General features: G+C 37.3%; 1 protein-coding gene across 1 annotated transcript; it reads left to right on the plus strand.

The window, feature by feature from the left end:
• The first annotated feature begins 3,238 nt into the window (after positions 1–3,238).
• LOC107558040 (histamine N-methyltransferase-like) lies at positions 3,239–6,746 on the plus strand. Its single transcript, XM_016241646.1, has 8 exons — positions 3,239–3,336; positions 4,522–4,676; positions 4,856–4,908; positions 5,032–5,139; positions 5,254–5,384; positions 5,912–6,005; positions 6,307–6,537; positions 6,616–6,746. Exons 2-8 carry the CDS (start codon positions 4,540–4,542, stop codon positions 6,717–6,719), a joined length of 858 nt encoding a protein of 285 aa, XP_016097132.1. The 5' UTR covers positions 3,239–3,336; positions 4,522–4,539; the 3' UTR covers positions 6,720–6,746.
• The last annotated feature ends 5,792 nt before the right edge of the window (positions 6,747–12,538 follow it).

Genomic DNA, 12,538 nt, shown 5'->3' on the forward strand with positions numbered 1-12,538 from the left:
CTTACAACTGTTTAATACAATGTAGGCTACTGTCAAAAAAACAAAAACACGAGCTAACTGGTAGAAGTAGTATGAAAATGACTTGTGCTAGCTGTATTTTCTGTTTTCTGCAGCAGCCGAATTTAAACCTTTTGAAAAGAGTTTTCAAATACGCATTTAGCAGCATCGGACCTAAGCCCTTTTTTTCTCAAAGTTTTTCTGCACTGCCTTTCCTTTTTTACGGTCCATTATCTATCTAGCTTTTACTGAAAATTAGCTCGTGTTGCAATCTCACTGATGACGTGCTTGATTTTGACTGAACGGTTCGGTCGGCCCATCTCGGGACCAGGCGGCCGGCCGTTGCCGACTGGGCCAAATGCTTAACATTTATTTATTATTAACATTATTATTACTATAACCATAGAGAAATTGTGCAAGCGATAAAAACCCGTCCCATGCGCTGTTGGCCCGTAAAAACTATTTTATTTATATATATATATATATTTAGAAAAAAATCTGACCGGCCCATACTAAACAAAATGGTCCGGCCCCTCTGGCATTTGCCAGAATTGCCAGATGGCCAATCCGCCCCTGGTTTCAGCTACTTGGACAGAAGTGAAGTAGATGCTGTGCCTTTGTACCATACACTACTTTTAAGTTCATAGCTGTCAACACATTTGTCTTTTAAATCATACATAATTAATTAAGAGGCCATTCAAAGGAATACTTCAACCAAAATGGAAAATTAGCTGAAAATGTACTCACCCTCAGGCCATCCGAGATGTAGATGAGTTTGTTTCTTCACTGGAACAGATTTGGAGAAATTTAGCATTACATCACTCACCAATGGCTCACCCAATCCTCTGCACTGAATGGGTGCCATCAGAATGACAGTCCATGGATTTTAGTCGGAAGCAACATTATGAAGTTAAAAAAATGACGATGTATTTATTACAAACACACTGTTCACTTCACAAGATGTTAATTGATGGATAGGAGTTCAGGAGTTCCTTTTGGATTATCATGACTAATGTGACACTCATTCTGACGGCACCCATTCACTGCAGAGGATTCATTGGTGAGCAAATGACGTAATGCTAAATTTCTCCAGATCTGTTCAGATGAACAAAATCAAACTCATCTACAACTTTGGATGGCCTGAAGAACGAGTACATTTTCAGCAGATTTTCATATTTTGGCGAACTATTCCTTTAATAAGACTGTCCTTATAAAACAATACTCATGTTCTTTTATAGATGCTGAACTCAGTCCACATTTCATTTTTAATACCCATCATAAACCAACAGATGGAGCAAGATGGAAACTAAGACAAAAGATGGAAAACAGAGACAGAAACAAACAGAACAAAACACATAACAAAACAGTCCTGTTATTGTGTAAATACCATGAGAAAAAGTATCTGAAGTAAAGTGAATTGTGTTAAATGTTCTGTTGTCTGACCATCGTCACACAGCTCTGAATGTCTCTAATGTGCAGCCCATCAGATCCTTCCACTTCAGGATGTTGAATCATTTAAATCTTTTGTTTAATCAGTTTTTATTAATAAACGCCTGTCATTTATGCTCAAGGATGAGATGAATTTAACCAGGCTTGTCAGTGCCACCTAGAGGACACGTGTCTGGGTGGTGTGATTCTGTCAGGCTTAATTTTTCCATTAAGCCTTAATAATTCTGCAGAAGATTTCCCATGAATCTTTGTGGGTTCTCTCATTTTAATCATGAATTTCTATTCACCAGGAGTAGATCTGTTTAACAAAGTTTGACATGATCAAACTGACTGAGGAGAGAAGTGGGAAAATTGCTTTATCTGTTTCTTGTAATAAAGAAACTGGTAAGAGACAGATTAAAGAATGATCACTGAATTTTTGTCTTGTTCTCTTTTCTTGTATATTTGGATCAAAATGATGAGGGCAAGACTAGTGCATAACATTTCCATCAGTGCTAATTTAAACTCTTAAACAATTTAACTTGAAATTGAACTAACTTATGTAACTATCAAAAAGTATACAGTGGGTACGGAAAGTATTCAGACCCCCTTAAATTTTTCACTCTTTGTTTTAATAAAGGAAGCTAAACTGTGTGTATGTTTGGGCTCAGAGAGACATAGTTTTCATTATTTTATTATAGGTATACACGTAATGTATGTTTGTTTATGTAAGATTAATTTTAATTAATACATGCCTATTCTCAATCGTTTATGTCGTGCTGAATTGACTTTAATGTCTGTTTTTGTCTGTACTGTTGCCAGACAAGTTCATTAACAAGGATAAACTGAATAAATGGATGAATGAATAAATACACAAGCAAATAAACAAGGTGATTAAAGTATTCGTATTTTATATGCTGTATTTGTCATGTTTTATTATTTTATCTCACAGCCTTACTTCTCAGGCGTGACTTATTTAATACTGTCCTGTCTGTCATTATGTGGCCTAGTTTAATAACATGGATTGAATGTAAGCTGAGTGTTCTGTGTTATGTTTTAGCATGTAGTTTAAGGGAAATCATAGTGTGCTGTCATTTCACTTACATGGTTGTGAAGTGTGAAGTGAAATTCCACTGATGAACACATGAGGGCAGCAGTCAGCTGAGCACGTTGTCTCATTTAAGTTGTTATTTTCTGTTCCTGTCAAGTGACATGTTGATGGCTTCGTGGCATGTGATACAGTCTATAGCAGGGGTGCCCAAACTCGGTCCTGGAGGGCCGATGTCCTGCAGAGTTTAGATCCAACCCCAATTAAACACACCTGAACCAGCTAATCAAGCTCTTACTAGGCATACTAGAAACTTCCAGGCAGGTGTGTTGAGGCAAGTCGGAGCTAAACTCTGCAGGACACCGGCCCTCCAGGACTGAGTTTGGGCACTCCTGGTATATAGGAAATTATTAAATGTATGGGGGAAAAAAATATTTGTAAATGTGTTTATTAATAAAATAAATATTTGTGCTGGTGAACAACCTAATACTAAAATATAATTTAAATATAAGTAGTGGAGAGCCATGGTTTTCACTTAATATATTTTGTTATATTTCCTATCAATTAAAATTATGAGAGCATCTCAAACAGGAGTGTCAAACTCAATTCCAGGAGGGCTGGAGATTTTTGTTCCAACCCTGCTCCAACACACATACCATGAAGTTTTCAAATAAGCCTGAAAAACGTGATTAGTTGGATCAGATGTGTTTAATTAGGGTTGAATCTAAACCCTGCAGGGCTCCGGCCCTCCTTGCCTTGTCTTGTGCAGCACTGCGTCTTTAACGATGTGGGCGGGGCTCATCTCTGTCTGGATGTGAGGCGGCCCAGCGTCTCTAGCGGTGTGAAAACGGAGAGAAGTGAAGGTAAGCCGCGGCACATTTCTGCTTTCTCCGTGTTATTATTAGTGCGCTGATGTATAGAGGCGGCGCCGCACACTCCGTTTCAGTCACCTAGAGTCAGAAATAAAACAATTCCACAAATGGGAGCGAGTCAGTATGTCACGCTCTCAATGAACATGTTGATGAATATGATCTCATGTTCATCTGAATGTAACGCAGGGCAGAGATATGTTAAATGATACTGATGACTGACTGACACTTAGCTAGTGAATAGAAGTCGTCATTCACAAATACAACACGTTTTATAGAATAGCTTTTTTTATTCATGCCATCGAGATATGCATGTTTTATTGCAAATGTTATTGTAAGCATAATAATTGAGATTGAATTACCTATTATTTCTTGTTAGTTTGAATGTCTCCCCTTATTTAATCATTTCAGACTGTGTTCACCTGTGACTGCAGATATTTTGCAAATAGCAAAAAGATTGTGTCCACGGCCCCAATCCAACTTCTAAAATCCAAAGACAGCGATTGTATCATTAAACTGTTCTTCCATACCCTACCTCTGCCCCTAAAATCAGTTTGATGCTCATCAGATTGGTGATTGGTTAATAGAAAATGTATTTCCAGGAAAGGAACAATGTACTTGTATGTGTCTTAAAGGGACGGGGACGGGGGACGGGGGACGGGGGACGGGGGTGGAGTCGCGATTTCTACCCCAACGCAACTGCTCATCCTCAACCTGTCTGACTTTATTTCTTCTGTGAAACATAAAATGAGATATTTTGAAGAATGTTGGTAACCATTGGTGACCACTGACTTTCATTGTATGGATTAAAAAAAAAACGGAGACATTTCTCAAAATATCTACTTTGTTTCCTTTCGGGTGAACTCATAACTCATGTTATTGTTCTAAAACACCAGTTTCAGCAGGAGAAAGCCATGGCAGCTCCATTCAGATCACTTGTGGGACGGGGGGGGGTGGAGTCGCGATTTCTACCCCAACGCAACTGCTCATCCTCAACCTGTCTGACTTTATTTCTTCTGTGAAACATAAAATGAGATATTTTGAAGAATGTTGGTAACCATTGGTGACCACTGACTTTCATTGTATGGATTAAAAAAAAAACGGAGACATTTCTCAAAATATCTACTTTGTTTCCTTTCGGGTGAACTCATAACTCATGTTATTGTTCTAAAACACCAGTTTCAGCAGGAGAAAGCCATGGCAGCTCCATTCAGATCACTTGTGGAAGATTATCCAAGATACCTCAAATCATTTGAGCTTTTTCTGGAGCGCTCATCAGAGCACCAGTGCATGCAGGACTTCATTCATAATACGCTACCAGACATACTGGCAAGGTGCTTTATCGTTCTTGATGAATGTCATGTTTTATTCATTTAGCCTGTCTTAGATTTGTAATGCAGAGTGTGCCAGCAGATTTAACAATGACAAGATATTATAATATTATCTTGCCTTTATTATGTTCTCTCTCTCTCTCTCTCTCTCTCTCTCTCTCTCTCTCTCTCTCTCTCTGCAGTATTGGGGGGGGGAGATCCATTTTCAATGTAATGGGAGGAGGGAGTGGAGCAGGTATACTTTTCATAACGACTGAATTATTAACATTCTGTTTATATCATAATTTCATGCAGTAGCCTATATCAGATTTTAATACCGAACAGAGTTCTCACTTCTCCATATTCATCTAATTTCCAGGTGAGATTGATCTAGGGATGCTTGCTCAGCTACACCTGAAACATCCACATGTCAAAGTCGACAATGAAGTGGTGGAACCAAGCAATGATATGCTGCACAAATATAAAGGTACCAATCATTTTATTGATGCTCATTTAAGCTAAACGTATATACGCTTTTACTAATTCTAACAATAACTGGCTATTTATTCTTTTTTTTATTATTATTATTCTTTCTGTTTAGTTCGGGTGTCAACAACTCCAGATCTTGATCATATTAACTTTGAGTGGAATAAGATGACGGCATCTGAATTTGAAAAACACTGGCAACAGAAAAACCCTGGGAAAAAGATGGACTTCATTCACATGATACAGGTTTTGAGATGTCATGATATTATGGAAGTAGCGACAGGAAGTTTTCTTCCATTTTGTGACAGACATTCGAGTGAATTGGATTATCAAAAAATAAATTAATGTAGGGTGATTCTATCCAATCAACAAGCAATGATTCGTTGCTTGTTGATTGGATGGAGGCAGATCTTAATGTGAGTTTGCAGTCGATTGTAAGAAAGGGACGGGTCCCAAGTTGACTAAATGATTGAACAAGTCTGGCATACATCAACAGAGAAGTCTGACGTTTTACTGGAGATCGAGTTAAGACATTTTAATTTAGAAATACAAAAATATGAATAAAATAAATAAAAATGATAAAAAAAAATGAAACGTGCATGAAACATGCATTTAGAAAAAATTAATTCATTTTAATTTCATGTGACAATCATCAACTTAAATATAGTATAGTATATTATTCAATCAATTAAAGTGATATAATTGAGGTCTGCATGTCAGACGTGTTTTGTTGTGTTGTGTTTGTAGAATATTAATATCAGTCTGTTTAATAGATGCTGTACTACGTCACAGATCCAGAGGCCACTGTCTCATTTTTTCGGAGTCTTCTACACAAAGATGGGAAACTCTTAATCATTCTGGTGTCAGGTACAGAAAATTATCTGAGTTCAAAACGTCACCAAAGTGCGTAACTTAAATAATGTACCATTCAAGTAACTATGCCTTTTGCTTAAGTGGACTTTGGCTCACAGGTTTAGCTCAACTATGCTCAGGTTCAGAGGAAATGGAGTATAAAAGGTGAAATCAAATCAGTCAAAAAAGTGTTTTTTTTTCTAATTTTCATTAAGAATTTAATATTTGTAGGGCAGTACAGTGGGTTCAAAATTAAAAAATGTGTCTGTTCTGTTTAAGGAAACAATGACCTCAGTTCTGCTTCTACATATTTTAGGTGAGAGTGGATGGGGAAAATTATGGACAACCTTTAAAAAACAACTGTGTAATACTGAGATCAGCCAGTGTGTTACTACAGGAGATATAAAGACCTTCCTAGACACTGAGGGCATCCCCTACCAGAACTATGAGCTTCTGTCCCAGATGGACATCACAGAGTCCGGCCAAGCTGAGCTATCGCGGGAGAAGAGCCTTGGTGAGAGAGGTAAAGAAGAACCCAAAGATCACTGTGGCTGAGCTCCAGAGATGCAGTCGGGAGATGGGAGAAAGTTGTAGAAAGTCAACCATCACTGCAGCCCTCCACCAGTCGGGGCTTTATTGGACTTACTGAGACATCCTGACTGCAGTAAAGAGGTGAATGGCAGGATCATATTCAACAACAACCTGGGAGTCTTAGTGGTTGAGCCGTAGCTCCAAGACTCCTTTATATCGCACCTGCACAAGAATATACAGTGGTTCTCAACCTTTTTGACCCAAAGCCCCTCATTGTCCACATTGTCAATAATATCAAAAGGCCCAATGACTTTTCCAGCTGTTTATGATTTACTGATAAGGATTAAGAATTATTTCTACATTTTAAAAGCTGTAAAAACTAGGCAGATGTGTATTCGTTAATACACTGAATTGTAAGATTTTATTAATTAACATGACATTTCTAAATCACACTTTCATAATCAGACTACCTCATATATTTTTTCAAGTCAATGGGAACCTTGGTTCAAAAAAATATATAAAACAGTTGCTACGGTGGTCAATTAAACAAAGAAATATATTGATTTTTAGTTATTTTGTCTTATTTTAAACCATTTTAAGTCATTTTAAGGCCCCTTTAGTGGGCCCTGGCCTCATGGTTGAGAATAACTGGTCGAGGAAGTACAGAATGTCTGTATTTTCACATTTTTAGAAATGTTCTGTTTCTTTACTGTTTTCTACAGAGAGAAGAAGAAATGTGGCTTATCATAACAATAGAATTTATTTGAATGAATTTATTCCAGAGCCTAAAAGTGCCCCTATTATGCCATTTTAAAAGTTCCTAATATTGTTTTGGGAGTCTCCTACAGTGCATATTCTCAAAATATGCATTTAATATCATTTTCCAACGATTCTCAAACAGTTCCTTCTAAGATTCAGTCTCTCTAAACCCCTCCTTTCTGTGAGCCTGCTCTGATCTGATTGATCAGATGCCCCAGAGCTGGTCTGTTGTAGAGCCGTTGAAAAACTCGTTTCCCATTTCTCAACAGCTCTGGTCTGTTGTGATTGGTCTACCGTGTACAGCACGTGTCGGAAACGATACACCCATTGCCATAGTTCCGTATTTTGAACGCTCGATAGAAAATATAAACATCTATTATTTATCATACTTACAGGTTGTGATTCAGTGGAGCCAGCTGATCCAAATAAACTGTGCTCTGAGCCATCTTTCAAGAGCAAGAGTTTTATAAATCCTGTGTTGAACCAAAGTCCCTTTCAAGGAAAGTCTGTTCACTCGGCGGCCATATTTGCAATGCCTCCGGGCAGCTCACCAAAGACTGAAATCTCAAAAACTGGCCTATGAACTCACAAATAGATTTTGTAATAGAATATAATTTTCAAATCTGCAACAAAATCTGAAATGATTTGCCCTATGAATGTTGTTTATTATGCTCATATAGCGTTAAAAAAAAAGCTTATTTTTCAGGCTAGACCAGCCAATGCGCAGTCATAACACGCTCATGACTGTGCATGCGCATTGGCTGGTCTAGCCTCAGTTTTCTATGGGAACCAGAACTTCTAACGGCTGCTGCAGTGACCCAATGACTTTACCAATCAGCGATTCATTTAAAAGGCGGGACTATTCCGCCATATCGGCATTGCAGTTTCTCCCATTCATACGTTATAAGAGTGAACCGTCTTTGTATTTTCTATAGTCTTTGGTTGAACTCCCCGAGATTAGAAAAGCAGTCGTCAGTAAAATGACGTGTGGGTGGGGTCTAGTTGTTTGCAGCCGGCCAATGTAGAACATAGGCGGGCATTATGCAAATGTGTTACCCCATGATGTGTAGCCGTCACGGAACTAGGATTCGAATTACTGACGACTTGTTTATGCTGTTCAGAGTTAATTCTTTCTTTTGGGAGACAATAACTGTTTTTATTTATCGTGCACTTTCGGCTTTACAACTTTGCAGATAGTTTACAGTCATATACAGCTACATTACACACTGCATGAAAGGCAGTATTCGAAATGGCATAAAAGGAGCACTTTAAACTATTGTCTCCTCATTCAAGGTAATTGCTGTTCTAAAGTATGTAATATTGTAACATGATGTTGTTCTGGGTGGACAAACAGAAAAAGGAAGACCCTAGAGAACAATGCACAGTTTTGATGGCATCAACATCAAACAAAAGTGTTTTAACGAAAGCCTTATGTAGGTGACGTGTCATGAAGAAACCTTGTAGCACAAACTCCAGTATGTGTAACTTGTACTTTGTGAAACTCGTCTAAGCAGCAAAGTACAACTTTTGTATATTGACTTATTAACTCAGTGAGTGAATGATTTTTAACAGTCGTTATGATGAAAGAGATTAGATTGTATTTTTTGGTGACTAGTTGTGTTGTTGTGACCTTATACCTTGTTTAGGTTTGGAGAGATGTTTAATGCCTAACCAGACAGGACAAAGGTTGTATAGACATTTCAATGTTAAAAATACATATACTTGAAACTACAAGTTTTATTTGATAACTGAGTGTAAACGGCTTGTTGAAATAGCACTGCCTTCCCTTTTGTATTTGCTTACAGTATTATTGCAAAGTAACTTGAACATTGTCTTGTGTGTCAATCAGCATTTCTGTACATCTGTCCCACATAACAATAAAACATTACATTAAATTGACATGATTAACTTAAAAAGAAGCTTGAGTGTCTTTTGAGCCATATACCAAACTTAATCTTACTATCATTACCATAATGTAATCTCGAAACAGTCGATTTTCTGCCAACTACTGGACTGGAATTGGATGGCACACAAGAGAGCAATGGCAGCTTTGATTTCATTTTTAAAATTGTGTAAATAGTGTTCTTTTTTTCCACTTAAACCTCATGGATGCTATTAGAGTTAAAGTCACGATAGTGTTGAATCAAACCAAACGCATTTTTGTGTTTTTCGAAAGAGAAAAAGTCATAAAGTCTAGAACAATATGATAGTGAGTAAATTACTTTTTGTTTTTATATATATAATAGGATTAAAGTATTTTAACATAGAACGAAAAATTGGTACCTTGTGGGTTGATGGCATACCATTCTGCAGACCCCAAGGTTATCTTAAGTTAATTCATTAGGTTCTCTGGTAATATACATTTCTAATTAAGAGAGTGTACTGCACTGCAGCATCAATTATTATGTAGTTTTAATCATTTCTGCAGTTTGCCCTTCTCTGAACAGTACTGCAGGAGGAAAGCACTTTGCATTTTAAGTGATAGTGTCCTGTGGGCCACACTGCAACAATACATCTTGTCTCCACCTACTGGTAATTAAAGTAACTTTTTATAACAATATAAAGTCCATTCTGCTGCAGTGCAAATTATAGTATGTGCAATCTCCAACAATGCCCCTCAGTGGAACCAAAGATCTCACCAAAGACAACTATAGGCAAATAGCAGTTTCTGCTAATCTCATATTAATCTTGTGTACCTATAGAGTAGTATTGCGTCCTTCATATTTCCGAGTATTTAGTTTAGTTTTATCAGATTTATAAACGACAAATACTAGGGCGTGAAAACAGTATAAAAACCTCCTACGAATGCACACGAGAGATCCGCATTCGCGCACACCAACCAACAAATAGCAATGTAATTACTAGAAACGAAACTGCACTTTTAATTATTTCAAATAAAATACAAATTGCATAAACTATTCTTAAATTTTTTAAGGGACTAGTAATTAAATTACTATAATTTGATTACTAAACAGTCAATTACACCCAAAACTGGAAAATATAGCCACATTCAAAAAGGACTGTTTCAGTGCAAAGGCAGGCATGTTTAAATGCCTGTAAGGTTCAGAAGCACCAATATTTAAAGCTGCAGTCCGTAACATTTTTAGTTAAAAATGATCCGAAATTAATATTTGAGCAAGTACATAACCAGCCAGTGTTCAAAACTATCGCCTTACTTTAGCCCGATTCACAATGGTTATAAGCTTATAATAATATTTTCTAATTTGAGTGGAATGGGTAGGTTTTCGTGGGAAATTCGAGCATGGCACTGTGTCATTATGTCACATCTGTAATAGTGATGGGAAGTTCGGATCATTTTACCGACTTGGACCTTTGAGTCTCGTTCAGCAAAATGTAATTAAAATGTTACGTGTTACTTCCCTAATACGTCTACTACTTACGCAAACGTTGATCACACTACAAACAATACAAAACTGCTATAAGAAACAGAAAAGATTAATTCATTGTTTACCTGGGTCTTCAGTCTATGATTAGCTCACCTCACCTCTTATCTGACAAGTCTTCAGGTTTGGGCTTACGGGGCTGTCACGTGATGAATAAACGACTCGAACCCGAAGACTCAAGAGATGAACTAATCAATTCTCTTTCTGGCTCAGACTGCATTGGTTAAAGCTTATGAGGCTGTCACGTGATGAACGAACAACTCGGAAAAACCCGAAGACTCGAGATGAACTAATCAATTCTCTTTCCGGCTCAGACTGCATTGGTTAAAGTTGGGGCTTTATGGCAGAGTGGCCCGACGGAAGCCTCTCCTCAGTGCCAGACACATGAAAGCCCGCATGGAGTTGTGAGATGGTGAGAAATAAGATTCTCTGGTCTGATGAGACCAAGATAGAACTTTTTGGCCTTAATTCTAAGCGGTATGTGTGGAGAAAACCAGGCACTGCTCATCACCTGTCCAATACAGTCCCAACAGTGAAGCATGGTGGTGGCAGCATCATGCTGTGGGGGTGTTTTTCAGCTGCAGGGACAGGACGACTGGGAAAGATGAATGCGGCCAAGTACAGGGATACTCCCCAAGACAACTCGTTCTTCCCGAGTCACATTAAAGATTCATTCAAAATGAAAGAATCGTTCAAGAACGACCCAACACTAATCTGTAAACATAAAGAAGTTGTCCCGGCTACTAGGCTATCGCATGTGAGGATCCTGCAGGTGGCCGATCGTTTATATCCTTTTCTCACAGCAGCCAGAATAATTAAATGTATAATTTTGATGGCGGATTGTAATCCATAAAGGATTGTGTGTTTATGAAACGCATGTGAATGAAATTAAATTATATTCCAGTTATAAATGTGCTTCTGATTACAGCTAGCCTGGGATTATAAAGATTTGTATTTTAAAGAAAACCATTGAAGGGAGCAAAAATTGCTTTTTGGGTTAAAAGAGTTTCTTAATGACAATTAGATTAGACTGTGTAGAAATTGAAATCTACACGCTAATACACACTATACTCATAGTCACCAATGCTGATGTTGTTAACATTAATCATTTGAGAATAAAGTATAACAATAATAATAATTTGAACAGTTTGATGTGATATGAGCTAACCGATCTTTAGATTTAATCACCATTGGTAGCGAGATTTATGGTAATGCTTTTTTCCTCAGTTGGTCAGAACAAACGTGGCAGACTTGTTACTTACTTATTCAGATGGCAATATACCGTGAAAATTCTTATTTGGGTCATTTTCCAAGATGTAGGCTAGAATCTGTGATTGGAAAATACAGTAAATATCCACACTGGTGTGGTGACTGACTGCCACACATACTCTTCAGAACATTAGATTCATCCGTGCTGGAGCCGTGCCGCCGCACAGCACGCAAGGAAGATAACTCGGCACACAGCTGTAATTCCAGGTTTTCAAACAGAAATGGCGACAAAGAGGCAAAATTTACGGACTGCAGCTTTAAAGTGATGCTAAATAAAACAAATTTCACTTTCAGGAAATAAGACAGCAATACCTTTTCAACTACTGATCAATTACAGTTATTGTTTTATTTATTGCAGTCACATTTAAGAATCAATATGTAGTGTATTCTATTGCCTCAATCATACATATATACAATACAACTGTTATTAATAATGAGATAACTGCACTGAATATGTCTGTTATTAAACAAGACTCAAATTGTCATTTTTACTAATTACGCTGATAGTAATGAATTACTCTTTTTATATATAGGTATATATTTTATTTATATATATATATATATATATATATATATATATATATA

Source organism: Sinocyclocheilus grahami, unplaced genomic scaffold (assembly GCF_001515645.1).
Source record: "Sinocyclocheilus grahami isolate Dianchi unplaced genomic scaffold, SAMN03320097.WGS_v1.1 scaffold630.1, whole genome shotgun sequence".
NCBI lineage: Eukaryota > Metazoa > Chordata > Actinopteri > Cypriniformes > Cyprinidae > Sinocyclocheilus > Sinocyclocheilus grahami.

Coding starts and splice junctions, on each gene's coding strand:
- LOC107558040 (XM_016241646.1), top strand. CDS start 4,540: ATGGCAGCTCCATTCAGATCACTTGTGGAAGATTATCCAAGATACCTC. Junction 4,909..5,031: donor GGGAGGAGGGAGTGGAGCAG/GTATACTTTTCA, acceptor TCTAATTTCCAG/GTGAGATTGATCTAGGGATG. Junction 6,006..6,306: donor CTTAATCATTCTGGTGTCAG/GTACAGAAAATT, acceptor TACATATTTTAG/GTGAGAGTGGATGGGGAAAA.